This window comes from Sarcophilus harrisii, chromosome 4 (genome assembly GCF_902635505.1).
Source record: "Sarcophilus harrisii chromosome 4, mSarHar1.11, whole genome shotgun sequence".
Lineage (NCBI taxonomy): Eukaryota > Metazoa > Chordata > Mammalia > Dasyuromorphia > Dasyuridae > Sarcophilus > Sarcophilus harrisii.
Genome location: NC_045429.1, coordinates 13,410,916 through 13,438,179, shown reverse-complemented (window position 1 = coordinate 13,438,179; position 27,264 = coordinate 13,410,916). Strand labels below are relative to the sequence as shown.

Here is a 27,264-nt window from a genome sequence, read left to right as displayed (position 1 = left end):
CTGACTTGCTGGATGGTTATCCATAGCTTGGATAGCACCTGTTGCATCTCTGCTTGCTCATGCTCATATTGCAGTTGGTTGACACCCCCGTATGTCTTCTTGTTGCTCTATTGGTTATCATGTTAATTTTTCTGAGAATATGTGCTCCTAAATTCATAGGCATAAACCCCAGAACTTTTTTGTTTGTTTTGTTTTTGCTCTGAGTCTGCTATGTCATCCTTCAGGGAGCACTCCAGTGAGGAAAAACCCTTCATTAATGCAGATTGCTACTTGTTGGTAATTTATAATCTCAGAGAGTTCTTTAAGGCACTGAGAGATGATATTACAGAGGTGCCATGAGCCTGGGGCTTCCTATTTTAATCAGTTCTCTATCAACTATCCAGGGGTGGTTTCTTTTCTTTTTCTTCTTCTTCTTTTTTAATTTAATAGCCTTTTATTTACAGGTTATATGTATGGGTAACTTTACAGCATTAACAATTGCCAAACCTCTTGTTCCAATTTTTCACCTCTTACCCCCCCACCCCCTCCCCCAGATGGCAGGATGACCAGTAGATGTTAAATATATTAAAATATAAATTAGATACACAATAAGTATACATGACCAAACCGTTATTTTGCTGTACAAAAAGAATCAGACTCTGAAATATTGTACAATTAGCTTGTGAAGGAAATCCAAAATGCAGGTGGGCATAAATATTGGGATTGGGAATTCAATGTAATGGTTTTTAGTCATCACCCAGAGTTCTTTCTCTGGGCGTAGCTGGTTCAGTTCATTACTGCTCCATTGGAAATGATTTGGTTGATCTCGTTGCTGAGGATGGCCTGGTCCATCAGAACTGGTCATCATCTAGTATTGTTGTTGAAGTATATAATGATCTCCTGGTCCTGCTCATTTCACTCAGCATCAGTTCGTGTAAGTCTCTCCAGGCCTTTCTGAAATCATCCTGTTGGTCATTTCTTACAGAACAATAATATTCCATAATATTCATATACCACAATTTATTCAGCCATTCTCCAACTGATGGGCATCTACTCAGTCTCCAGTTTCTAGCTACTACAAAAAGGGCTGCCACAAACATTCTTGTACATACAGGTCCCTTTCCCTTCTTTAAGATCTCTTTGGGATATAAGCCCAGTAGTAACACTGCTGGATCAAAAGGTATGCACAGTTTGATAACTTTTTGAGCAGAGTTCCAAACTACTCTCCAGAATGGTTGGATTCGTTCACAACTCCACCAACAATGCATCAATGTCCCAGTTTTCCCGCATCCCCAGGGGTGGTTTCTTGATATTAAACTGATGGACATTAATTTGAGATCATTGCAAAGTCTACAGAGCTTCTCAGATGCCACCCAGCCTGATTTCCTTTTCTTGTTCAGTTCTGATCCCAGTTTATTTTATTTTTTTAATTAAAGCTTTTAATTTTCAAAACACATGCACACAGAATTTGTCAACATTGACCCTTGCATAGCCTTGTGTTTCAGAATTTCCCCTCCTTTCCCCCACTCCTTCCCCTAGATGGCAAGCAATCCAATAGATGTTATACATGTTAAAGTATGTTACATTCAATATGTATAAATTTACTTATACAATTTTCTTGCTGCAGAAGAAAAATCAGATCAAAAGGAAAACTAAATGCCAATGAACAACACCAAAAAAAAAAGCGAGAATGTTATGTTGTTGATGCACACTCAGTTCCCACAGTCCTCTCCATCACAAGATCATTGGAACTGGCCTGGATCGTCTCATTGTTGGAAAGAGTCACGCCCATCAGAATTGATAGTCCTGTAATATTGATGTTGCCGGGTACAATGCTGATCCCAGTTTATTTATGGAGAACCTTTATTCAGAAACGATAAGGACTCATGTTGATATTGACTGGCAAGTTGTGTACAGCACTTTCTTGGCAGCCATGTTAGGCAGTGGAAAAATTATTCTCTCCATTTCATAGTTGAAGAATCCCGGGCTCACAAGATTAAAGAGGAGATCTAGAGTCCCTCTGGTCCCCAAAGTGACTTAACTGAGTAGTAAAGGTGGGGTTTGAATCCAGGCTTTCTGCCTTCAGACCCAGGGTTCTTTCCACGGCTCTTATTCACATTTAGCACTTAACAGTTGAAGCTGCAAGGAAGCTTAAGATCACCCAGCTACAAAGTTGCAGACCCTAAATTTAGTTGCCTTTGTAAAGATCCATATCTGGATGGGCTACATTGTCATCAGGGCAGAAAGCTCCCTCCCTCCTGTCCCAGGTAGGGGAGGGGTTGGGAGGGTGAATAGCACAAGTTTCTTTCTGATCCTTGGTCTTTAACTAGGAGGCTTTGTAGTTTTTCTAACTATCCTAAGATCACAGATTTAGGAGGGACTGATCCGATTCATTTTAGCAGTGTGAACCCTGAGGCCAGGGAAGTTAGTTGACTCCCTGGGATCATTGAGTTATGACTCAATGATAGTCTAGAGCTGGATGGGGATGTGGAGATCACCTTTACCAAAGCCTTCATTTTAACCAATGAGGAAATTGGGGTGGTAAATGGCAGAGCTGAGATCTGAATCCCAGACTCCCTGACTCTATTTCCCTTATTCCTTCCCTGACAATCTTTCCAAGGGGTTGGAGAGCCTCCCTTTCCATAGGAAGTCCCCCTTTTGTTCACCCTTTACCATGGAACGCCTTTCTGAGACCCTTTTTTGGCAAATGTCTATTTCCTCATCGAATACCCGGCAACAATTAATATTAATTAATCGATAATAAATATTAATACTAATAAAATACTTATTTAATAATTAATTAATTCATGAAAATAATGGCCACTCCATCAATTATAGAACAGTTTTCTCTGGGCTTCCTTCTGCCCTGGAATTCTGGACATGAGAAAGCACTTTTTGCTCTTTCAAGTCAAATGATTTCTTCTACTCAATAAATAGAGAGCTCAGGAGGACCTTGTATCAGCTGAGTGATCATGTGGATGGGATCCATTGGAAAGAGTTGTCCCCCAAAGACCCAATTTTCCCTTTTTGGTTTCTCATTAAAGAGCTGCTTCTCAAAGACTGTCTACTGATGAAGAAAGCAAGCATCTGTCAATGTCTTCTTGGTTGTCTTTTTTAATATTTTGGGATTTTTCTCTTTTAAAAACTATCATTTGGACCTATCCCTGAGAATTCTCTAAACTGTATTACCTGTATTAGTGTGACTTACTGGAAAGGGTTAAATGTGAAGTTAGGAGACTGCATGAGAATCTCAGCAAGCAAACATTTTGAACTTCAATCTCGTCATCTGTAAAATGGGATTAAGAATAATTGAATTGTTTGCCTTCATAGGTTTGTTGTGTGGAAAGTGCCTCATTCATCTTAGTGTTCTGTGGAAATGGCGTATGGTTTTTATAGGCAATGAAGGATTTGGTGGGGTCCTGCCACTCTTGAAAAGTCGCCTTAATTGGCATTGCCATTTATTTACTTTGTACCCATTGACGATTTCATGACCGTGACCCACGAGAGCAGATTGCTGTCCAAATGCCAGCAGACTGTTCTGATTCCCATCTGTTTGTTTTCTTTCCCAATCTTCCCCTTGTTCTTCTCATGTTCTATCTTATATCAAGCTCATTTATGAATCTCATGCTTCCAATTAAATTGTGAGCTCCTTGAGGGCAGAGATGGTGACACTTTTCATCTTATATTCCTGGTTCCTAATACAGTGCTCTGCCTGAGGCTGAAAACTAGTTTATATATAATATAAATAATATATATATCATATTATAATATAACATAATATATTATATATAATATAAGTAAGTAGTTTATAGGTTAGAGAGCAGGATTCTTATAAAGATGGTGCTCTCATTGATTTCTAATTCGTTGTTGTCTTTCCTCTGTATACATTTGGTTGATACTTAATATCTGTTGTTCTATTTCATCCTTATTTTTGAATCCAGTGTCTAGATTGGTGCCTGGCATATGGCAGACATTTATTAAGTGCTTGTTGAATTGAATTCACTTGTTAAGTTCTTCTGGCTTATAGTAAAAAAAGTTGTTTTAGAAGGAAAAATCTATTCAGTGAACATTTATTAAGTATCTACTGTGTGCAGGCTGTGCTAGACATTGGGGTTCCTGCAAAGTTTAGGTTAAGATGGGCTTCTGCCTTCATGGATCATATTTATATATAGTAGGGGGTTGTTAATATCAATTAACATTTGTTTGGTGCCCCATGCTGTTGACTGAGGCAGAAACTCAGTAAAAATATACACTTTTCAGTTTATGAAATTAGAGCTGGGACTTTGGAAACCACGCAAAGTCTTTTCAGACATTTGAATGGCTGTTGTGTAGACAAGTGAGTGAGACTTGTTTGCTTAGCTCCAAAAAGCAGACACAGGAACAGGAGCTGGAAATAGCCAAAAAAAAAAAAAAAAAAAAAATGGCCATTTTAGACTCGGAGACTTTCTAAACAGTGAGAGCCCCCTGGAGGACGGGGCTGCTTGAAGAGGGGGATGGCTTTCCCCTCGATGGAGGTCTTAAAGCAGAGGCTTGACAGTTACATTCTAGGGAAGCTGTTTCATCTCGGGATCGGAGTACCGCACGTGAGGTTCCTTCCTCCTGTCCAACTCATAAATTCTGTGAATAGCATTATGAAGAGGGAGGGAGAAAACAAAGGGCATTCTGGGCTGGCAAAGCTAGAACGGGAATGGGCTTCTGATCCCAAGCCACGTTGTTGGCTCATTGATTTTGCTGCTGGGATATCCAGGTGAAATTGTCCTGGAGGCTGTTGGGAATTCAGGTGAGGAGTTCAGAAGAAGAATTAGGACTATGTACATACATACATACATATGAGCCATCTTCATAGAAGTAATGTTTGAAACCACGGGGACAAATGAAGTTTTTAAGGGAGGGAGTGTAGAGAGCAGAGTGAAGGGCTAAGGATAGAACCTGGAGAAAATCCACAGTAGTTTGATTTTTTTTTTCTTTTAAATTTTTGCTGAGGCAATTGGGGTTAAGTGACTTGCCCAGGGTCACGCAGCTAGGAAGTGTTAAGTGTCTGAGACCACATTTGAACTCAGGTCCTCCTGACTTCAGGGCTGGGGCTCTATCTACTGCACCACCCAGCTGCTCCCACAATAGCTTTTACAAAGATGAGCCAGTGAAGATCAAGGAAGAGCAGTTATTGAGGTGAGAGGAGAGGAAAATGAATTTAGTATCTCTAAAGTCAAGGTTGAAGGAAATAACTAATAAAAGTCAAGGTTGAGCAACAGAAAACTCAAGGAGGATGAAGACCGAAAAAGAGGCCCTTGGACTTGACTCGGATTATCAAGTCAGAAGGGCCTCATCCAGAGATGGGATTTGGGATCTAAGCTCCTTAGGTGCTGTAGATGCAAGTCCGTGACAAAGAGAACAAAACTCAAAGGAAGAGAAAGCTCTGCTCTCCATGAGGGGAGCAGGGAAAGCTAGATGGGATGAATGAATGAATGGATGAATAAACGAATAAATGGATGAATGAGCAGCACGTCACTGGCCCTGTGTTGAGATGGTAGCCTTGGGCCGGGTTTGGAAGAATGGTCAGGAAAGTTGCAACTGGTGTAGATATGATGGGGGAAGGGCACTCTACTCAAAGGAACTGGGAATGACGATGGTCTTGGAAAGGGAACGGCTGTCCATGCACAAAATGCCCTGGCCTGAGGGCAGGAGCCATTCTCCATTTTTAAAAATCTGCTTCTTTGTGCTTGTTTACTAAATGATTGATGAGAGACACCATACGTTCGATGGCAAGCCCCTTGATGACAGGAACTGTCTTTTTGTGTGTCTCCAACTTCCTTCTTTGGGCCTCTGGGCCTGGGCTGCTCTGGCTCCTCATCTTCACCCCTAAATGGGCTCGCTCAGCTCCAGGGCCTCCTCCTCCGTGAAGCCTTTCTTGCTTTCCCCTGCTGTACCTGCTCCCACCTGCCAAATACCTTTGGGTATATTTTAAATGCACTTTCCTGGCCCCTGGACCCAAATGTTTTTTTCCTCCATGTCACTGAAGCTTCTGGAGCGCAGAGCTGGTGCACTGCTGTCTCTGTAGCCCCAGCACCGGGGGGCTGCCAACTAAATCCTGTGACCTGTCAAAGGAGAGATGTGTGTGGGGCTGGGAGGCAGGTACTGTCACGATATCCATTTTACAGATGAGGAAGCTGAGGCAGACACCCATCAAATGACCTGCACAGGGTCAAGCAGCTCCTAAGTGTCTGAGGCTGGATTTAAGTCCAGGCCCTGCCTGCTGCCCCGTCCTCCCTCGGTGCCCCTCAGTGAGGAGGCTTTGATCGTCTATGGGGGATTTCTGGCTGATCTATCGTCCCTTCTCTGTCACTCCTCAGAGTCCTGGTTGGATCTGGCCATTCTGTGGAAGCCAGGGGGGTGTCTGGTCCCCAGCCTGGCAGTGGATGTGGCAGCCCTAGGGAGTTCCCTGCAAAGGAAGGGGAGAAAACTCTGGCCCGCCGGGACCCCAGGGCTCTGTGGGGGCAGAGTGGGACGCAGCCCCAGGCCTGCCTTTACGCTCACCCTTAGTGACCCTTCCTTCCCCTCGGTCACCAGACGGTCCGTCCAAAAATCTCTAGCCTTCCCAGCAAACTTGGAGCGAGGGGATCAGATCCCCGCTCAGTCGCTCCCCCAAGTCACTTCTTGTCCCCGGGCCTCAGTTTATTCCTCTGGAAAAGGAGATGACTTCCAAGTCTTTCAGGCTTTAAATCTATAATCCTGTGATCTTGTGATCCTGGCTATCGCTCCATGTTTGTCTCCCGGCAGTCCATCCTTGTGACAGAGTAAAAAAAGAAAGAAAAAAGAAGCCTGTCAGTGTATGCAGTGTTCCCCAGCCCTGGCCCCCCACCTCTGCAGGTTCGGGTTTCCCTCCCTCTCCTATGTATTCACACTGTGATAGCCATTGGCTGTGTTGTCTCCGTGCGTTATAGCCTGAATCTGCACCAACATTTGGCCCACGCCATATTCAGCCCTTCCTAGGGCCTGACACGGTTTCCTCCCATGAGTGGGTGACCAGTTTATAAATAACTTCTACGTGGAGTACCCTGGCTCACGGGGCCTCACGACAGCCTCATCTGCCGGGGAGAACAGATATTATTATCTCCACCTCACTAACAAGGGAACTAAGGCTGTGCCTGATGGGTCTTGTCTATGCTCTCCAGGCTCCCCTACCTGGAATTCCCTGGGTTATCGCAGCCCGTGGCTGGAATTCCCTCACTCCTTATCTCTGCTTCATGGAATGCAGGCTCCCCTCAAGGCTCAGCTCGGGTGCTGCTTCCTCCAGGAAGCCTCCCCTTCCCAAATTAGCCCTCTCTCCAATTCGCATTTATTTCATTGTACATATGTGTTCATTCCCTGGAAGAAAGTGAGTTTCTGAGGGCACTTTTGCCCATTTCTAAGCACACAAATACTATCCCACTGCCCAGGACGTGACTTCAGTGGGATTAGGTGAAAATAAAAATAATAAACATTTATTAAGCACCTACTGTGTACTAGCATTGGATGGGATTCAGACCTATGTGCCCCGATTTCAAATCCAGGCTGAAGGTTAAAAACGGCCTGGCTGTGATTCGATGCCTAACCTTTAGGCAGCTCGGCAACAGGTGGTGAGTGTGAGCCGCCGGTTTGGTGGGAAGCCAGCAGGGGAATCATGGGACTGGCCTGAAAGCCTGTGGCAGTTTGAGCCCCTCCAAAGAATAACCGAGAAAACTGTCCGGGTGTTAAGGGGCAGATTATAGTAAGAATAATTTCCAGGTTCCAGATTCTTAAGTAATTGCCAGCAATGTTGTCCTCCGGCTAGACAGGCTCAGGGTTTTTTCCCTCCTTTTGTTTTCTATTCTTCTTTTTAACCAATTACCAGGGAAAAATTATTCGGGAAGCGCTCCAGAAAATTTGGGGCAGAACTCACTTTTTTTTCTCTCTCACACGGTCCTAGCCCTCGGCACCATGGGAGGCTCATTCCTGCCATGAATCATGCCTTGAAGGACAGAAGCTTCAAGCCGTGGACTGTACGGCTCCCATTTGCTTGGGTTCCTGCCAACAGTGGGTGTTAGAGGCCACACGGGTGACCTTCTTTGAAGGGGGGACCATTTTAGAGGGAGAATTTTAGATCCGGCCAAGGATCCTGGGCCGGGGGGTAGAATATCGGGCTTGGTGTCAGGAGCTCAAATTAGTTCCAATTGAGTCTCAGACACTTTTAGTAGCTGCGGGACCCTGAGCAGGTCAAATTCTGTCTGCCTCAGTTTCTGAGCTATAAAATGGGCATAATAATAGCACTGACCTCCCAGGGTTGTATCAAATAAAAGAAATTGCCCATCCCAAAGAAAGATAAAAAATATGGTCTATTTTTTATTATTATTTCCAGGTCTGGCCGGTGTCAGGCACAGGGCATGGGCTTAGAAGTGCTTGTTAAATGGAATTCCCTTCGGGTCATAAGCCAAGCCAGAATTAGCTGCTAGAAGTAGAACTAGCAGAATTAGCAGAGTTAGAACTAGAACCCAGGGCACCTAGAACTAGAACCCAGGGCACCTAATTCTTAGAATTGTTTCTCCTAAGCCCATTCACTCCTTTGATAATAAAGAACTAAAGTCTGGGGCGCAAAGGAAAATCGCTTACCAGTGATGGTGACTCAGCCACCTGCACGAAGTGAAGGATCTATGGGGGATGAGCTCTGAAGGACGCACTGGTGAGGAGGGGGTGGCAGGGGGTACCTGAGGGAAGCCTGGAAGCCTGAGGCAGATGTGGGAGGGAGGGGATCCCAGCCATGGGAGACAGGGGGGAAGATTCCAGTCAGTGCTGGAAAGGAGCTCTGGGCCATCTCATCCTACACTCTCATTTTCGATCTGAGGCTGAGCCCAGAGACTTGGGCTGGGGTTTGGCAAGCAGTGACAAAACTGAGGTTCGAACCTTGGCCCACTGTTTCCTGATGGACCCTCTGAAAGTGGGAGGGACGTGCAGGAGGAAAGTGGCCAATATTTACCCACTGCTGTCTCTTCTCGGGCCGCTGCCCGGCCAAGGGCGATGGAGTTGGCCGGCTCTGTTTAGTTTTGAAAAGTTTATCATTTATTATTCATTTTTTAAAATGCAGGACTCTATTTAGAAGGCCCACTTTGTTCCCTGCAGCTCGCACTGCACAGGATGAAGAAATCGAATTTGCTCAGGGACAGGGCATCAGGAAAGTCTAGAAAGATGGCGGAGCCCAACCATGGCCTGACCTTGGCGCTCCCTTTCCCAACAGGGGAGCAGCATCAGGGAAAAAGTTTGGGGGGTGGCATGAGTATGATGAATGAATGCCCAGAGATGTGGGACCGGCCCATCTGGGCACCTCCTGGCAACGGAGGCCGTCCCTATGTGCTCACTCTTGATGGTCGCCCAGCAGCCTCCTCGGGAAGGGACTAGGGCAGTGTTAGCTCCATTTCTAGGAGAAAAACCAGTCCCAGAGTGGCAAAGGGACTCGACCGTGGCCACACAGCTCCCAGGTGTAGGAGCAGAGCATCAGGACTCCATCTTTAGGACCCCCAGCCACCATGGCACGCTCCTCTCCGGTCCATAAACATGCTTAACCTGGAAGGCGGACACCATATTCTTCATATCCTTTTCTCTCTCTGGACACCTGGCAGAAAGGTTTTCTTCAAGTAGAATGTAAAGTGTTTTTAAGGTAAAGTCTCTCTTTCTCCTTCCCTTCACCCCTCTCTTCTTTCTGTCTCTTTTCCTTCCTCCCTCTGTCCTCCTTCCCTTCCTCCTTTCTTTCTTCTTTCCTCCCCTTCCTCCCTCCCTCCTTTCTTTCCCTCCTTTCTTCCCTCCTTTCTTCCCTCCCTCTCTTTCTTTCTTTTTTTTTCTCTCCCCCTCCCTCCCTCCCTCCCTCCCTCCCTTCTTCCCTCCCTCCCTCTTAAAGCACTATTTAATAATTTAAAGCTCTTAGTTTAAAGAACTATTTAATGTTCCTCCTTACTGTAACTCCCGGATGAAGGCACTCCCTAGAGCAATGCAGACCAGCCCCTTCTCTGCCACTTTGAGCTTTCCAAAGGGCACTGGGAGATTTCTCCCAGCTGGGATGTGGCACAGGATCCTTGTATCCCTCGTACTTAACACAGGGCCGGCTCTTAATTAATAAATCCTTCTGCCTACCTGCCTGCCTTGCTTCCTGACTTTAACGACTGCTTTTACAGCTATTCCAGGTTGTCCACCTCTGATTTGGCACACAGTAGGTGCCTAAAACATGTTTATTTTTTAAGGAGAAGCACATGACCAATGCTTGTTGAGTGAAGTAATAAGTGGCCGTGTGATTGCTAAATTTGGGCTCCGAGGGCCTCAGCTGGAATCCCGGCTGTCCCTGCGCCATCTCACTGTGCGCTGCTCCAATCTGGCCCAGTTTCCTGCTCTGTAAAACTTTGGGAGGCTCCCTGTGTCACTGGGTAGGGATGCTAGCATGCAGCCCATTTCCCTGTCTTTCCTTCTTTGACCACGAGAGGGAACCCTAGACTCACGAATGATTTAAAAATCACTTGAATTCACTTTTTTCTACACTCTCTGTACAAAGAGATGAATGGAAACGGCTTGTTGCAGTAGCAGGAGGAGGAGGAGGAGAAGGAGGAAAAGGAGCAGGAGGAAGAGGAGGAGGAGAGGAGGAGGAAGAGAAGGAAGAAAGAGGAAGAAGAGAAGGAGAAGGAAGGAGAGGAGGAAGAGAAGAGGAGGAGGAGGAGAGGGAGGAAAAGGAGGAGGAGGAGGAGTGGAGAAGGAGAGGAGGAGGAGAAGGAAGAGAAGAGAAGGAGGAGGAGGAGGAGGAGGAAGAATGATTTCACTTCATTCTAGATTCGTGCCCCTAAGGCCCTGGAATGGAAGTGAAGTTTGCCGGAGAACATGCTCCGAGCCGGTGGAGTTGAATGTTTGATTATATGTTCTCATGATCAGATGCCTGTTTGACCATGGAGGGAATTCAGTGGGGGTCATTCCTATTTCTTGGTTCTATTCTATGAGGAAAGAACTAATGTGAGTATTTTTATGCCTACTTTGCAGATGAGGAAACTGAGGCAGGCAGAGGAAACATCAGAATATGGGATCTGGAGGGCGAGTTCTGGCTTCAAATCCCACTTCTACATTAATCACCCATGTGATCTTCACCTCCTTGAGCTTCAGTTCCCTCTTTTATGAAGTGAGAAGGTTGAGTCAGATGGCCTCTGAGGTTCATTTCATCTCTACCTCTAGAACCTAGAGTGGTGCTTAGAGACAGAAAGTGTCTTAATGTGGCCTTTTATATTGAGTTTTAATTTCTGCAAAGCACTTTGCACCTCTTAGCTCACTGGATCCTCACAACAGCATTGTGATGTTGGTGCTTTTATGATCATACCCATTTTACAGATGGGGAAACTGAGGCAGCCAGCACTTAAAGTGACTTGTCCACTAGTAAATATCAGAAGCAGGATCTGATTACAGGTTTTTCTGACTCCCAACCCAGCAATCTGAGTCTCCACGACTCAGCCCTCCTGCAAATCTTCCCCTAGTTCCTCTGATCTCGCCCCTGCTTTCAGAACAGAGGTAATCATCCATCCATCCTTCCAGGTGCATCTCGTGAACGTATAAGTGGCCATTACCTTAATGGTGGCTCCCTTTTTATTGGGGTGGAAGCCTGTGCATGGGCAGAGCAGTTCCCCTTTGCTGTTGGCCTTTTAGTCTCTGAAAGGAACAGAAAGAGAACATTGTTGGGAGAAAAACAGGTTGGGGCAGTTCTGAGGACCCAAGAGAGACCGTCCTGGTAAAATGGTCACAGAAAGTCCCTCTGAGGACCAGAGGTGGGGGCAGCTGCAGAACGGGGAAAAGGGCTGTTTTCAGGTTCTTGAAAGATATCACTGAGAAACAACAATCACGTTACTGTTCATGGTCAATGAGAAGACTTTTTTTTAACTCACTAGTATTTTTTCCAATTACCTGTAAAGATGGTTTTCAACATTTTCTTTTGTAAGATTTTGAGTGCTCCCAACTTTTTCTTCTGCCCCTTCCTTTCTTCCCCAAGGCAGCAAGCAGTCTGACCGTAGGTGATGTATTTACATATTCATATATCATTTATGTCTTTATATTTAAATATATTTAAAATGATAATACATTTTAAATATATTTCTATATTAGGCACGTTATGAAAGAAAAATGACAACAAAAAGGAAAAAAACCCTAGAAAGGAAAAAACAAAACTAAATATGGTGAAAATCGTCTGCTTCGATCCACATTCAGTCTCTAGCTCTTTCTCAGAAGAAGATGACATTTTCCATCCTAACTCTACTGGAATTCTCTTAGGTCACCTCGTTCCTGAGAAGATCCAGGTCTGTCCTAAGTGACCATCATATAGTCTTGCCGCTGCTTGTACAGTGTTTTCCTGGGTTCTGCTCACTTCACCCAGCATCAGTTCATAGAAGTCTTTCCGGGTCTTTCAGAAATCAGTCTACTCCTATCTTATAGAACAATAGTATTTCCATTACATTCAAGTACCACAATTTATTCCTCCATTCCCTAATTAATGGGTATCTACCCAATTTCTAATTCCTCGCCACCACATTTTGCCACAATAGTTTTGCACATTTTGATCCTTTCCCACTCTTTTATGAGCTCTTTGGGATACAGACTCAGTAGTGGGACTGCCGGACCCAAGGGTATATACAGTTTGAGAGCCCTTTGGGTTAGTCCCAGATTGCTCTCCAGAGTGGTTGGATCAGTTCACAACTCCACCACCAATGTATGTGTCCCAGTTTTTCTACATTCCCCCCATTTATCATTATCTGGGTGAAAAAGGAGCAGGTTGTTTCTCCTCCCACTGAAGTAAGGATTTGAGTTTTTGGTTGTACTTTGTTGTTTATGTTGGTTGGTTTGATGTTTATGAGGAGACCCCGCTTTGAGTCTTGTTTTCAGTCATTTTCTGGTTGTGTCTGACTCTCTGTGGCCTCCTTCTGGGTTTTCTTGGCAGGGATCCGGCAATAGCGGCTATTTCCTTCCCCAACTCATTTTACAGATGAAGCAGATTGGGTTCAGGGACTTGCCGGGAGGAGGGAAGTCATACAGCAAAAGTATCTGAGGCTGGATTTGAACTCTGGAAGATGAGGCTTCCTGACTCCAGGCTCATAGTGCCACCTAGCTGTCAGGCTTGAGACATTAACAGTCAAAGGAAGATAAAGGATGAAGTCGAAGACTTTGATTGTTGTGGTAACTCACCAACGACACTTTCAAGTTTGCCGAGCACTTTTCCTATTATTCCATTCGATGTCCTGAGATTCCTCTTTCTGCATTTAACTAGTAAAGAAAATGAGACTGACTAAGGGTCACATACAAAACCAATCAGTAAACATCTGGTAAGGGCCTACTATGTGCCGGGCTAAAGGCAGTCCCTGCCCTCAGTGAGAATTTCAATCTAATTGTCTGAGGCAGGATTGGACTTCAGGTCTCTCTGGATTCAAGTCAAGTTCCCTATATCCTGTGTTATCCAGTTCCTTAAACGCTTAGAAGAGAGAAAATGAGCTAGCCGGAGGAGAGAGGCTGACGGTAGAAACCGCTTTCTGCTGCTTGGACTGGGCAGAGGGGGATCGGGGGCAAGGGCAGGTACTTCTAGCCTAGGTGGTTGGGAGACGTGACTGGATCTTTCCGGGTCTTCGGTTCCCGTCCTCGGTCAGGAAGGGCTCTACCGCTGCTGGAAGATGATGGCAAAATGAGAACCGTCCCCCTTCAGAGACCACTGGGTTTGTCTGGTTGCCCTTTGGGGCCACCTCCAGCCGAAGAGGGGCGAGCCCTCGAGGGCTTTTTTTTTATTGAGCCCGTCTCCCATGTTGGTCTTGAAAGGAGGAAACCTTTAAAAAGCAGATTTCGGGAGCTGGGCGGTTCTCTAAGGAACACCCTTCTCCTGGTCCCCTGCAATTCCTCCTGGAACATCAGCTGAAGAAGAGAACTGACCCATCCGAAGTCACACCCCAGAATTAAGATTCAAACCCAGGCCATGGAATTATAGCCTTGCAGATTTAGGGCTGGCAGGAAGCCTCAGAACAGGATACGAATCCAGGCCTTGAAAATGGCCAGATTGAAGACTGGAAGGGACTTAGTTTATTACCAAAGTCATTCTCTCACTTTACAGATGAGTAAACTGAGGCCCCACCACATGGTGGTCACTTTTTCCCTGTTGGGGCTTTTCTAATCACCAACACATGCAGATTCTGCCTCAGGTGGGACCTGATTGTACAGAGAAGGGAGAGCAGCTGAATATTCCAAAAAGGAAAAATAAAGGTGGGGCCGGGGCAAGCCCAAGGCAGCCGAGGGGAGGCACAGGAGCAGAGAGGGGAGGGGGAGTCCTCCCTCCCAGCTGCAAGTGAAGGGGCTGGAATCTGGTGAGGGGAATTAGCCGCCCTTCTCATCCCACTTCCTGACCTGCTGTTTCCCACCGCAGGAGAAATGTGGGAGCAGCCCTCTCCTCCCCAAGTCCACACATGGTAGAAGGGAGCCCCGGGCTAGAGGTTCCAGCTGGATGGAAGCCGTCATTAGCTGGTCACTGCGTGTGGAACACTATACGGCTCGGGGCAGGGGTCATGTTGTGGCCCCAGCTTTGACAATGGGCAGAGAGCTTCCTGCCCGCTAATCAGGTTTGACCCCGGTGCCCCCCGGCCCCTCGTCACCCGTCTTTCTATTCTCTTGAGATCATTCTCTCTTGGATCATGGGGTCCCCAGCTCCGAGAGCTTTTCCCCTAATCCTCTGTTTTGAGCACTCTGCGGGATTTGATATTCGAAACCATGAGCATCCTCCTTTGTGCAGGCCTGTCCCACCTGAGGCAGGGTCTGCTGTGTTAGTGATAGGAGAGCCCCACATAGGGGAAAGGCTGTCAGTACCTGGGCCACAGGAGGCCCAGGGGCCAGAATCTGGCTGCCGTCAGTGTCTGAAGGGCCAGAATCCACAGGGCTGGGAGAAGCAGGAAAGCTGGTTGCTAGCCCAAGGAGTCAGTCAGTCAGTCACCCAAGCATTTCATTCAGTTAATGTGTTTCCGACACTATGCTGGGGGCTCAGGATGCCAATTCTGCCTAGGGAGCAATGGGTCCGTATAGAGGAATATGGGAAATATGCAGAGAATTGATTCACCGGGATTTTCAGAGGAAGGAATAAGGAGGTCAGGTAAGGCTTCAGGCTAGAAGTGGGGGTTGAGCTGAGTCTCCAAGGAAGCTAGGGCCTCTAATAGACAGAAGGGAGGAGGAGCAGGACTCCTGGCATTGGGGACAGCCATGGCAAAAGCACGGAGACCAGAAATGGTTTGTTCTGAGTGCTGAACGGCAAGAGGTCTAATTGTTTTTGTGGTCTCATCATTAACAAGCTTAATCGGATATAGAACAAAAGGAGAGAATTGCATGGGAGACTCCAGATTACAAACAAATTATATTATAAGCAGATTGAATGTTTAAAAGAATATGATAAATTCAATGCTAGTTTCAAAGTTGTTCTACTTCTTTACGTCTCCTTTGTGACTCTAAAAAATGCTACCTTGGCTCCTTTCTCTCTTTTCCTTTTGTTTCCAGCTTGCCTTTCATAGTCTCTCTCCTCTTCCCTCTCTCTCTTCTCCCTCCTTTGCTTCATTCCTTTGTTCCTTCCTCCTCTCCTCTCTCCCTCCTTTTCTTCTTCCTTCCCTACTTTCTTCCCTCCTTTCCTTTCTTCCTTCTTCCTTTCCTCCCTTTCTTCCTCCCTCCCATTCTCCCTCCCTTCCTCTCTTTCTTCCTTCCTAGTCTTGAAGACTTCAATTGCAGGGTGGCAACCCACTCTTTGAAGGGACTAGTTCCATTTTGGATGGTCCTGGTTGGAGGGACTTTTCTAGGTGAATCAAAATTCACATTTGTTGACTGTCTTGCTGGGCTTTCTCTAGATTTCCAGATGTCTCTTTGCTCCTTCCAAACGCACGGTTTACTTTGTTCTCTCCATTCAGTTCTTTGTGTCGTTACCCCGCTCCCCACCATCCCTCAGCACGGTACCTTGGGCAGAGCAGGCAGGCACTCTCTCACCGCACTGAGGGTCGTCCCTGGTGGCTCAACCTTTCCCAGCTCTGGGTCTGAAGTGACAGAACCTTTGTGAGCCTGGCCTGTTACCCAGTTTCCACTGTATCCTCCTAGAAATAGAATCAGGACCTGGGTTCAGATCCATTTCTGATGCTCATCCCATTAACTTGGACCGGTCGCTCAAGCCTGTGGACTTCTGTTGCCCCATCCGTCAAACGAGAGGCTTCCCAATGTGGGTCTGTTGTTCCCTGATCCCATCTGCTGCCGTCTGTCTCAGCCTCGGCCTGATTAGGAGCCGGAGCCCCAGAGAGAACCGGCGAGAAAGGCTTCATAACTCTGCCATCATAAAATTGATTAGACCTCCGATTGATATGAAAGTTCCCTGTCTGAAGGGAGCCATCTTTAACTGCCCCATATGGGCGAAGAGCAATTTCTGTCATTGTGAAGGAGTACTGGCAACCTAGGAGAATTCATTATCCCAAATTGGGTTTGCTATGCTCAGCAGCAATGTTTCTGAAGATAAAGTTCAACCTTTGGGTGAGAGAGCTAAAACAAATGAGTTTCTTAATAGCTGTCCCACTTAGCGTGTGCGTCTAAGAGAGCTTAATGTTTTAATGCCTTTTCTTTTTTACCATACGTCACAGTCCATCTAGCATCGCAGTTTCGGGTAATATTTTTATATGGCGTGCAATCCAAGAGCGTCCCTGAAATTATGGCCAGCCTTATTTTGGAGATTCAGAGCAATTCAGTTGAGTTTTGTACTGCACGCCTAACTTGGCAGCGGGCACACACTCCTAATGCGATTCTGAAAGGTCCACTCTCACTCAAGCACCGCTCCTTGTGGGTAGGGGTTGGCAAGTAACCAGCACCAAAAAAGCTACCAGTAGCATGATACATCAGTGGGGAGGATCAGCTTTGGCTTAAGATAGAAAGGCAAGATTCTGCCAGAGGGTCCTTGTATCTATAGTGAAATTTCTTTCTTCTGAAAGGATTTGTTGTCGTTTCAGATTTTATTTAAAATTAAAAAAAAAAACATATTTCGTGATGCTTTTTTGGTGTTAAATTCCCTTCCAAATATAGTCCTCTTTCTCCTCGATGAGCCATCCCTTGGACAAAGATTTAAGAAGAAAGGGGGGAAAAAAAGAGCATTTCAGCAATACCAAACGATATGTCATCTGCGTCTGGCGTTATGGGTCACTTCTAATCCCCTTCGCCTCTGCAGCGAAGGGAGGGAGGTGGGTTTTTGTCATGGGATTTTGGGGGCTCAAGAAACTGACTTTCTTATAAGCTACAAAGGTCAGTCACCACATCCATCCAGCTAGGTCCAAATTCATATGTATAATCAATCAGAAGATTTTAGGGCTCAGCAGAATCTTAGAATCATCTGGTTCAATCCCTTGCTTTTACCATGAAGAAAGTAAATATTAAAGAGTTTAAGTGACTCTCCTAAGCTAGTTAATGCCCGAGCCAGGAGTACACCCCGGTTCCCAGATCGCTGCTATTTCCATTACACCTGACTGCAGCTGTAATCTTAGGAAAGGTCTTGGGTGAAAGCAATTTGACCTCTCTGTAAATGGACACCCCAGAGCCTGCCCAAATTTTAAGAAAAGCTTGATTTGAAATTTTAAAAACAGTGAAATTATTTTTTAAATATATAATTTTATTAATGACTTTTATTTTAATAAATAATTTTAATACCACCCACATTTCCCTATGAATCTGTACCCCTCCTTCCTCCTTCATGGCATGAATAAAAAGTAGAGGGGAAAAACAGTTTAGTAGAATGGGCAAGACGTCCCCCAAATCTGACACATGTGGTGTTCCACACTCTAGTCCCCCTTCTCTGTAATTGAATAGAAGATGCTTTCTCCTATCATTATAATGTCAAATGACTCAGTTTCATTGTTTAGTTGTGATCTTCCTTTGCATTTTTTCAGTTTTTGTCATTGAGTATATTGTTTTCCTGGTTCTACTTCCATTGCTGTGTCTCTCTCAGTTCATGTAAGTTCTCTCACACTTTCCCATTTTATCATATTCATTTCTTAAAACCTGGTCATATTCTATTACATTTATGTGCCACCATCTGGTTCAACTGTGCTCATTCTAGGGTTTTCTGGGTTTTTTCCCTACTTTCCAAAGTGAAATTTTGGTGTATCCAAAAATCAGTGGATCCATGGGCTTCTTTTGTCCTTGATTTCATTGCTGTCCGTGATTAGCTCTAGAATCTCCAGGGCAAAGGGTATGACCATTTTAGTTATTTTTTTTAACCTAATTCTGAATTGCTCTCTAAAATGGCTGGACCAATCCACAGGCCCACCAACAGTGCATGAGTGTGCCTGTCTTGCCAAAGCCCCTTTAATATGAATTCTCCCCATCTTTTGTTCTCTCCACCTTTGTTCTGAGTGTGAGGAAAATCTCAGAGGTATTTTGATGTTTATCTCACTCATTTTTAGTTATATGCAAACTTCTTTCAATATGTTCATAATAGGTTACCTTTCTTCTTTTGAGAACTGGATATATTTCAAAGTGGAATGAATTTCAAAGTCCTCTTATTAAATTTCAAATAAACTGCTATGTTTAATAAAACAAACACCCAACACCCCAGCTAATAGAATTGAAACTCCTTGGGAGCAGGGATAGTTTCATTTCTTATATTCTACCCTTAACCTTCCCTCCCACCCCCAGCATCTTGAGTGTTTACACATGATTATAACTTAAGAAATACTTGTGGAATCGAAATGATTTAAAAACTCTAATTTTTAAAAATGAATCTTAAAACTCTCCATCTGTAAAATCAATAAAAGATTAATTTAAAAAAAAAAACCATTTGAGAAACAGGAAAAGCAAATGAATAAAGAGCTGCTTTTGGAGTCAAGAAAACCTGGATTCAAGACTACAATCATACCACGGGCCAAGAACCTTTCTCTGAAACTATGTAAGGTTGTGTGTATGTGGGGGGGCGTTCTGCATGGATTTTTGTCCTCTGGGAATTCCTTATTCCAGTGAAATGCCAGATACAGATCCCCTTTCCCTTTCCCTAATAAATTAAATGGATGTTGAACTTACATGATTTCAACTTTATTTAAAAAATTAGAGTTGTTATCTTTTAAAGTTAGGAACCAAACTGTCTTTTGCACTGTTGCAGATGGTGGCCTGCGGCTCTGTACGCCCTTCGCCGCGCCAAGGCCCCGGCATATATACTTTTAGCTGTGTTGTTTCAGGCCCCGAGCAGCCCCTCGGATACCCATCCCTCCTTGCCCGAGAGATTTCAAGGAAACATTCGATGTCTGTTTTCTTTCTAACCTTGGCTTGACAGAGCAGTTAGAATCTTGCTAGCAAGATTTCTGTTTCCCAAAGGGTTATTTATCCTTCCCTAGAAAACCCGACTCCTCCAGGCATTTCTTTCAAAGGCTTTTAAATAGTGTATAAATATCCTCAATTTGCTTTTACTATAGAAACTTGCTCAGGTCCTTGGAACCTTGAAATGGAGACTTTGGGTTTTCAGCTGCTGTTGAGAGGAGTGTTTACGTGTGTGTTCACATAAATAGATGATTAGTGTAATATCAATGATCGGGTGGTAATGAAGGCAGATAATACGATGATCTTGGAGTCACAAAGGCCTGAGTTCAAATCCTGCCTCCGATTTTTTACGAGCTGTGAGACTTTGGACGTGGCTTCTCCGGTCTGTAAAATGGAACTACTGTTTTTATTGCTGTTTTAAGAATGTGACTGAAATGCTAGCTGTCCAAATGGGCTAAGAACCTTGAGCTAATTAAGGCATTATTTCTTAGAAACTCAGAGACTTCTTTGTTTTGAACAGATCTGTGATTTTATGGGTAGAAGAATCCACACACATGTCCATGTATACGTATATAGATAGATGTTTCTCTAAGATATGTATCTAAATAAATATATACATACATAATATGTATCTATATCTTAATGGACACCTATCCATCCATCTATCCATCCATCTGTCTACCTAAAGCTCTCTCTCTTTTCCTCCTATACTGATGTAAGTGGGACTTTCTGTGCAATTTAAAGCCTGAGATGGTAGCCTTAGACCCAAAGGCCCCAAGGCAGCGTATGTGACAGTGGGATCTTCCTGACCGGGGGCAGTTCTTTAGCCATAGCTCCTCCCTGTGCCTCCCTCTTGGGCCATTTCTCTATAGAGCTTTCAAGTCCTTCTCTTTGGCCTTGGGTTCATGTCATTTTTCCCTCTCTCGAGCAGATTAAATCCCATAAATTTAGGAAACTTGGCTTTTATTTCGTTATTACTTGAGTTTTCAAATATTTGGTCTGCTCTTACCCCCCACCCTCCTTCCCCATATGTTAGAGAAATAAAGGGCTGTTTCAGCACTCGGGGAACATTTGTACATCACTAATCTTGGAGCGCTGAATGCCATTTTGTTCAAACCTTTGGTGGTGAGGGAATAAATCTGTTTTGTGAGATGCACTCCCCCACGCTTGCTCTTTAACTCTTCACCAGCATTTGGACCGGGAAGGCTCTTGGCCATCTCCTTGACGAGGCTCTCTAGAAGGGAACCCGAGGCCTCCGAGGAGCCTCTTCCATTTTAAGAGTGACCTTTAAACTTGCTGGGCTGCACAGGACAGCTTGAGCCTCAGAATGCCGTGCCCAGATGGCCTCCCCAGGCAGGCACAGGGCAGGGGGTGGCGGGGCAGCGAGAGCCACGAGGGGGTTCCTTATCCCTGCTGAGCCGGGCCGAAGCCGCTCCCTGAGCTGGCCCGGTGGGCGGAGGCTGGCACCGGTGTGGTGTGTGTAACCGAACCCTGATCCCAGCGCCACCCTCCGGAGCCATCTCCACCCCCGGGGAAAATGAGGCAGACTTCAGTGGGAAGCATTTGACCGGGATTGCAGAGGCTGTTTGCAGGAGCAGTCCCAGAAAAATCTTTTTTTTTTCCAAACCGGTGCCCCTCCTTTCGTATCAAGTAGCCGGAGCACCGGAGTGAGCTCCATTTACTTCCAGGGCAAGTCAAGGAAAGCTCTAGCTCCTTGGGGTGGGGAGTCACGGAGGGACTGGATAGACGGTTCTCTCCGGGATAGAAATAGCCATTGCCCGATTGAACCAAATGGGAGATAATGTGTGATTTCAACTCAGATTTCCTCACAAAGAGAAAAATGGAAGACGGGCCCCTCCCACTGTTGACTTTTCTCACAGCTCCTTATCATGACCAGAAACCGGGAACCAGTGGCTTGAGGAAGAAGACCTATTACTTTGAGACAAAGCCGAGCTACCTGGAGAATTTTATCCAAAGCATCTTCTTTTGCATAGATTTAAAAGACCGACAGGGCTCCTCCATGGTGGTTGGCGGAGATGGGAGATACTTTAATACATCAGCCGTAGAAACGATAGTGCAGATGGCTGCCGCCAACGGGGTGGGTATCTTGATGGATCTTTTGCTCTCCCGATGATCTGTTCATTTTATAAATAGGAAAAAGGAGTAGCCTGGGCTAAACGTGCCCAGGTGGGGGTGGCTATTTGGACACACCCACCCACCCTTTTAATATAGAGGAGTTTTAATGTCACCTCTCATGTCGAGGGCTTTCATTTTTGTCTCTGGGTGTCCGGCACACAGCAGGCACTTAATCATTGCTTATTGGATTGAATTGAATCGAATCATGTAAGTAGTCTTTAAGTTGCTTTCTTTTAAGAAAAAGGTTGTGTGGCTATTTGCTTTAGAAGGTAGAGTTACAATGCTGTTTGTTGATTCCTGTGATATTTTCATCTGTTATTTATGTGTGTTGTTTTTTAGGGGAGTAGGGAAGAAAGAAGAGAGAGATTAGAAAGAAAAAAAGAAAAATGAGAAAATAAAGACTGGAGAAAGAGAAAAGAGGGAGGGACAAATAAGGGAAGGAAAAAAGAAAAGAAAGAAATGTGTGAAAAAAGGAAGAATGAAAAACAGAACTAGAGAGAAGAGACAGGGAAATATAAGATAAAGACAAAAGAATGATAAGAGAGAGAAAAAAGAAAGGAGAGACTAAAATGGGGCAAGAGAAAAGAATAGAAAGAAAAGAGAACTTTAGAAAAGAGAAAATAGAACTAAATAAAGAAAAGGAAGATAAACACTAAAAAGAAAAAATGGGGACATGAGAAGAAAGAAAAGAGGTAGAAAAAGGTAAGTAAAGAAAGAAAGAAGGGGGAAAAAAGAAAAAAGGGGAGAGAGAAGGAGGGAGGAAAAGAAAGAATTTGGAAGAGAAGGTAAAGAGAGAAAGAATAAGACAGAGACAAGAGAGATAGAGACAGATACAAAGAGAATGAGAGAGACAGAGAGAAGCCACCCAAAAACTTCCCTGTAAACTGTCCCCTTAACTATTTTCTAAGGGGCTTCGAGGACGAATGTATCGTCTGTAGCTGGTGCTAATGAGTGGTGGGGAGAAAAGGGTTTTCTTTTCTTTCAATGGTCTCCTTGTTATAGTTCAGCCACTTGTCAAAGAGGCAAACAAAACCCAGGACCTGCAGCTTCTTACGGATGGGGCCGTACTGCAGGAATCCTGGGAGGGGACTGGAAAACTTTGGTGTAAGCTTTCCAAGTGGCCCCTGTGCCAGGGGACCTGCTCCTAAGAACCTGGTCCACAAAGAAGGCCTGTTTTTAGCGAGCTTGTGCAGTGGGATAGAGATAATAGCCCCTAAAGGGCTGGGGAAGGAGGCTCAGCTCCGGCTTTGTAGCATGGAAAAAAAATCATATTGGCTCAATGAGCGGGCACCCGAGGACGCCAACTCTTGGCTTCTGGGATTCATGAGAACAAAACCCTGCTCTTAATATAACAGTTGCCACAGATGCCCTGGTTGGCAGTTATGGCCGCCACTGGTATATCCCTTGTCTGTCCTGCAAAGGCCTCGTTGGATTAAAACACGGAGCTGCCCCCTTTAAATACCGGAGGCGATGCATCGAAATGTCAGCCAGATGCTCACCTCCCCAAAGGAGCATCTTTAATGCTCTCTACTGGGGAGGGGGCGGGACCTGCCCCTGGGAGCAAAAGACGGAACCGGAGCCAAATCAGCCTTTCATTCATTAGACTTCAGCCTGAGCAGGTGTGATCACAAAAGCCAGATTGAAACTGAACCAAAGACCGACCCCCGAGCCCGCCAAGGCAAGCATCCAAGCCCTTTGGAGATCCTACTGTTTGTTCCTGGGGCCTGTACTCAGGGCAGGGGGCTTGCACTCGGGGTGGGGGGCTCGCACTTGGGGCAAGGGGCCCGCACTTGGGGCAGAGGGACCCACACTCAGGGTGGGGATCTTGCACTTGGCTTGGGGGGCTCACACTCGGCTTGAGGGACCCACACTTGGGATGGGGGGCCCACATTTGGCTTGGGGAACCCACACTCGGGGCAGGGGGCTTGCACTTAACTGGGGGACCCACACTTGGGGCAGGGGGCCCGTACTTGGGGTGGGGAGCTCGCACCCGGCTTGGGGTCTTAAGTCGCTGATGAGGCGCCTGGTGCAGAGTGATTAGGAGGCGTCCACATCTTTAAGCTAAAATATGAGGTGCTGTAAATTTTATCTTGGAAGGGCGCCGGGCAGGGAGTGGCAGCAAGATGCTTTTTATCTCTGGAGCAAGAAGAGATAGAGCATTATTCTGGAGCATCCATCTGGACCAGTGAGGGGGAACAGGGGAGGCTTTCTGCCTCTCCATGATCTATCTGGCTTCGTTTTAGCTCCGTGTGGAGCTATATTATAATGCACAGTCAGAGACTGCCAGGACCCATTTGGAATAGTGATACCCCATCCTTTACCGAGAGCACTTGGTGGGTTGTGTTTTGACATGAGAAAGGTACCACTGTGTGCGACCAGTGGGACAGAGAAACCTGATCTCGGCTGTTCTGTGGGGTTGGGGAATAGTGAAGGCGACCATCACTTAAAAAGGAGACTTTGCCGTTCTTTTCTGCCCCCCCCCCCCAGGCTTCCCTCCTGTATCCCCCACCCCCCCGGAGGTGACCTCTGAGAACATTCAGCTCAGTCTTCCAGCCTGGGTCTGTGCGGGGGGCTCGCCATGTTGTCGAGTCCACAAGATGAACACGGAGTCTTTTAATATGCTCTCCTGCCCCTCTTTCTGGAGGTCGGGGAGTTCTTGCCCTGGGCTCTTGTGAATTTGTTTTTATAATATTTTTGTGGTATTTCAATATACTCTGTGTCCTTTGAGGGCCTGTGTATTTCATTTTAGGCGTCACAAGCCCAATTCGGGCAAGGGCTCCGCGGGCACCAGGCGCCAGAGCGGCAGTGATGGGCAGAAAGGGTTAAGGAGCCCCGCTAGCACAATTCAACCCCTTTGTAGGATGTTAAGGTGGGAAGGGCTTTCAAGGTCCTTCAGTCCCAGCCCCCCGTCCCTTTCTTTTGAAAGTTTGCTGAAGCCCTTAGAGATCACTGACTAACCCAAAGCCACACCAAAGGGAAGTAGCAGAATCGGATTCTGAACCCAAGTCCTCGGACTTTCCATCTCATTTTGTTCCATTTTTATTGAGACTCTAACATGTCGGGCAGTGTGTTAGGAGCGAGGGCTACACATGAAATGGGGTTTGCCCTCGATGACCTTAAAGTTCAACTGAGGAGAAATAAAACATGTTCACATTAAATGCAAGTCACCCTCTAATAATCAGGACTGAGCTCCAGAGTGATCTGAATGGGGGAGTATGGGAGGCAGGATTTAAGCGAAAAGGCTGGAATGGAAAATCCTGGAGGGCAAAGATTTTTGGTTTTGAAGCAGCAAGGTGCCCAGTGGGTAGAGCAACGAATGTTCTTGTTGACTCTTCTGTGTGTTTGCCCAATTTGAAAGGGGGGTTATTTCATTTGTTATGTTTGCCTTCTTTCTTCCTGGCACAAATACATGGTTTGTTGATGGCTTGATTCTCCATTTCATCCTTCCCAAAGTAGCCAAGATATTCTTATTATCCCCAGGCTGAATGTCCCACTTCTTCATTCAAGTCCCTTCAGTAGATCTTTCCTACCTCCAGGGTAAGAGACCTGCCTTCCGCCGGCCATCAAGAGATCTTCGTCCCTGGATCCAGCGAACTTTCCCAGGCTTATTTCCGATTTCTCCGTCTCCCACATGTTTCTAGTTCTTGTCTCCATCTTGTTTTTCCATCTTGGGAATTGGAAGCCCATGTCACTGGATCTCTGTGAACATTGTTTACAGTGAAGAGGACCAGGGGCTGCTTAGTTGAGTACTAAAATGCAATTGGAATAAACTGCATGTTTAGTAAGGAGCAAATTTAGTTATTGGGCAGCCAAGGTTTCAGTGACCTGGAAGAAAGTGTCACCTTCACAGTCCCAGAGAAGCAGATTTGGGATTGTGAAGTCAGGGTTCAAATCATGATAGGGGTCGTGTCTAGTGGTCACATGGAAACAAGCACAAAGCACTTTCATCTCTGGAGGGGATATTTAGGAGCTGGGCCTCCGAGTCAAGTGAAGAATTCATTCAACTCTGTGTGTCAGGCATTGTGCTCAATGCTGGGTATAGAAAGAAAGGCAAAAACATGGCCTCTGTCCTCGAGAAACTTACCTTGCAATGGGAGAGACAACATGGAAATAACTGTGGCCATGGGAGACGTGAAGGGGAGGTTATCAGAAGGGAGGCACTAGGACTGTGGGAGGAACGAGCGAGGTTTCTGAGAGAAGGTGGGCTTTGAGATGGGATTTCAAAGAAGCCAGGAGGGAGAGCATCCCAGTTGTACATGGGCACTCAGAGCCCACACTGCCCCTTGGCAGACTTTGAGTCTTTTATCTGCTCTGCGCTCTCTGCACACAGCTTGCTGCTTGGGGTACCCAAGTTCTTGACCCCAAATATGGCTTGGACTTTTTCAATTAATTGAAGATAGGAAGATCAGGAAGGACCAATCAAAAGAATAAAAATTTATTAAACACCTACTATGTGCAAGGTGATCTCGGTGCTGAAAGGATACATTATAGAATACTATTTTTCTTATCCAAGCTCACGGAGCTAGTGTTTTGGCTCAGTGGTTAGAGTGCTGGGCCTGGGGCCATTCAAATATGGCCTCAGATGCTTATTAGGTGGGAAAGTCACTTACCTTCTATTTGCCTTAATCCACTGGAGAAGGAAATGGCAAACCACTCCAATATCTTGGTCTCAAAAACTCCATGAATAATGTGATATCCATGAAAGTCACTGATGGCCGAATGACTGAACAGCTACAAAATTTTATTGCATTTTGCAGATCATAAAACTGAGGTTCATAGTAATTTGCCCCAAATGGTAAAGAGCAGAGTCAGAATTTGAACCTATAACCTTTGATCCCAATCTAGCCCTCTTCCCACTGTACTTTGTTGACTTTTAAGAAGAGAGATCAAAGAACTGATTCTGATCTAGGAAGGTGTTGGTTTTTTATTTTTAATTGATAATTAACAATTGATATAATTGATAATTGATTAATAATTAATGATTAACTGATATCTTCTGTTTTATTTTCCCATTATTTCCCAATATAGCCTACTTCCTTTCCCTCCTAGGGAGTCTTCCCTGTCACAAAGAATAAAAAAAGAGAAACTAAACAACTCAGCAAAACAGACCAATACATTATTATATGTCCAATATTCCACGTCTCCAGTCTTCCATCTTTGCAAAGAAGTAGGGAGGTGACTTCTCACGTCCCTTCCTCGGGGCCAACCTTGGCCATTATAATTTCACAGCTCTCAATTTCAAAGTTTCCTCGTTCTTTCCATTTATATTGTTGTAGATCTGGAGTATGTTGTTTTCCTGCCTCTCCTTCTTTCCCTCGAAATCGGTTTCTCTAATTTTCCTTTGCTTCTCTGAATTCTTTCTATTCATTTTTTGTAAAAACCCCTTCATCCATGAACGACAATGGCTCTCAGCCATTCCCCAGTAGGCAGGCATCTGCCTGGTTGCCAGTTCTTTGTAATAAGAAGAAAAGTTGTTATAAATAAGTGATTTATGTGGGGCCTTAGAAAGATTATTCCTTGAAATGAATACTTTCATTTGCGAAGGCTTTCCTCTTCTCCTGGGTCACCCTGTTGTGAAATGACACAGTCTGAGAAATGGCCTGAGGCCCGAATGATGTTGTTCAACTCTTGCGGCCACACAGAGGACGCCATTCAGACATTTTGTCCCGGCTTTTAGAGGGATGTTCTTTAGCAAATTCCCACTCTGTTTGGTGGAAGTAGAAATAGACTTATTTACGTCTCTTCCTGACACTTTGTTCTGGGCTTGTTTGTCTCAAGGAATCTAGTGAAATAAAAAAATAAAGCACTGAATTAGGAATCGAAGAGAATTTGGTTAAA

The 27,264-nt window shown here is 45.3% G+C and overlaps 1 protein-coding gene across 2 annotated transcripts in view; it reads left to right on the top strand.

Annotated features, from left to right (window-relative positions):
* PGM1 (phosphoglucomutase 1) overlaps positions 1-27,264 on the top strand; it is a 62,007-nt gene that overhangs the window by 5,927 nt on the left and 28,816 nt on the right. Inside the window, exon 1 of one of the 2 annotated variants that reach the window (XM_031968981.1) lies at positions 21,077-21,388. The exons of the other annotated variant lie outside the window; for it this stretch is intronic. Within the exon in view, the coding sequence (XP_031824841.1) occupies positions 21,092-21,388 (297 nt within the window). The 5' untranslated portion in view covers positions 21,077-21,091. Of the gene's footprint in view, positions 1-21,076; positions 21,389-27,264 lie in introns of those variants that run through there. 2 annotated transcript variants of the gene reach the window in all.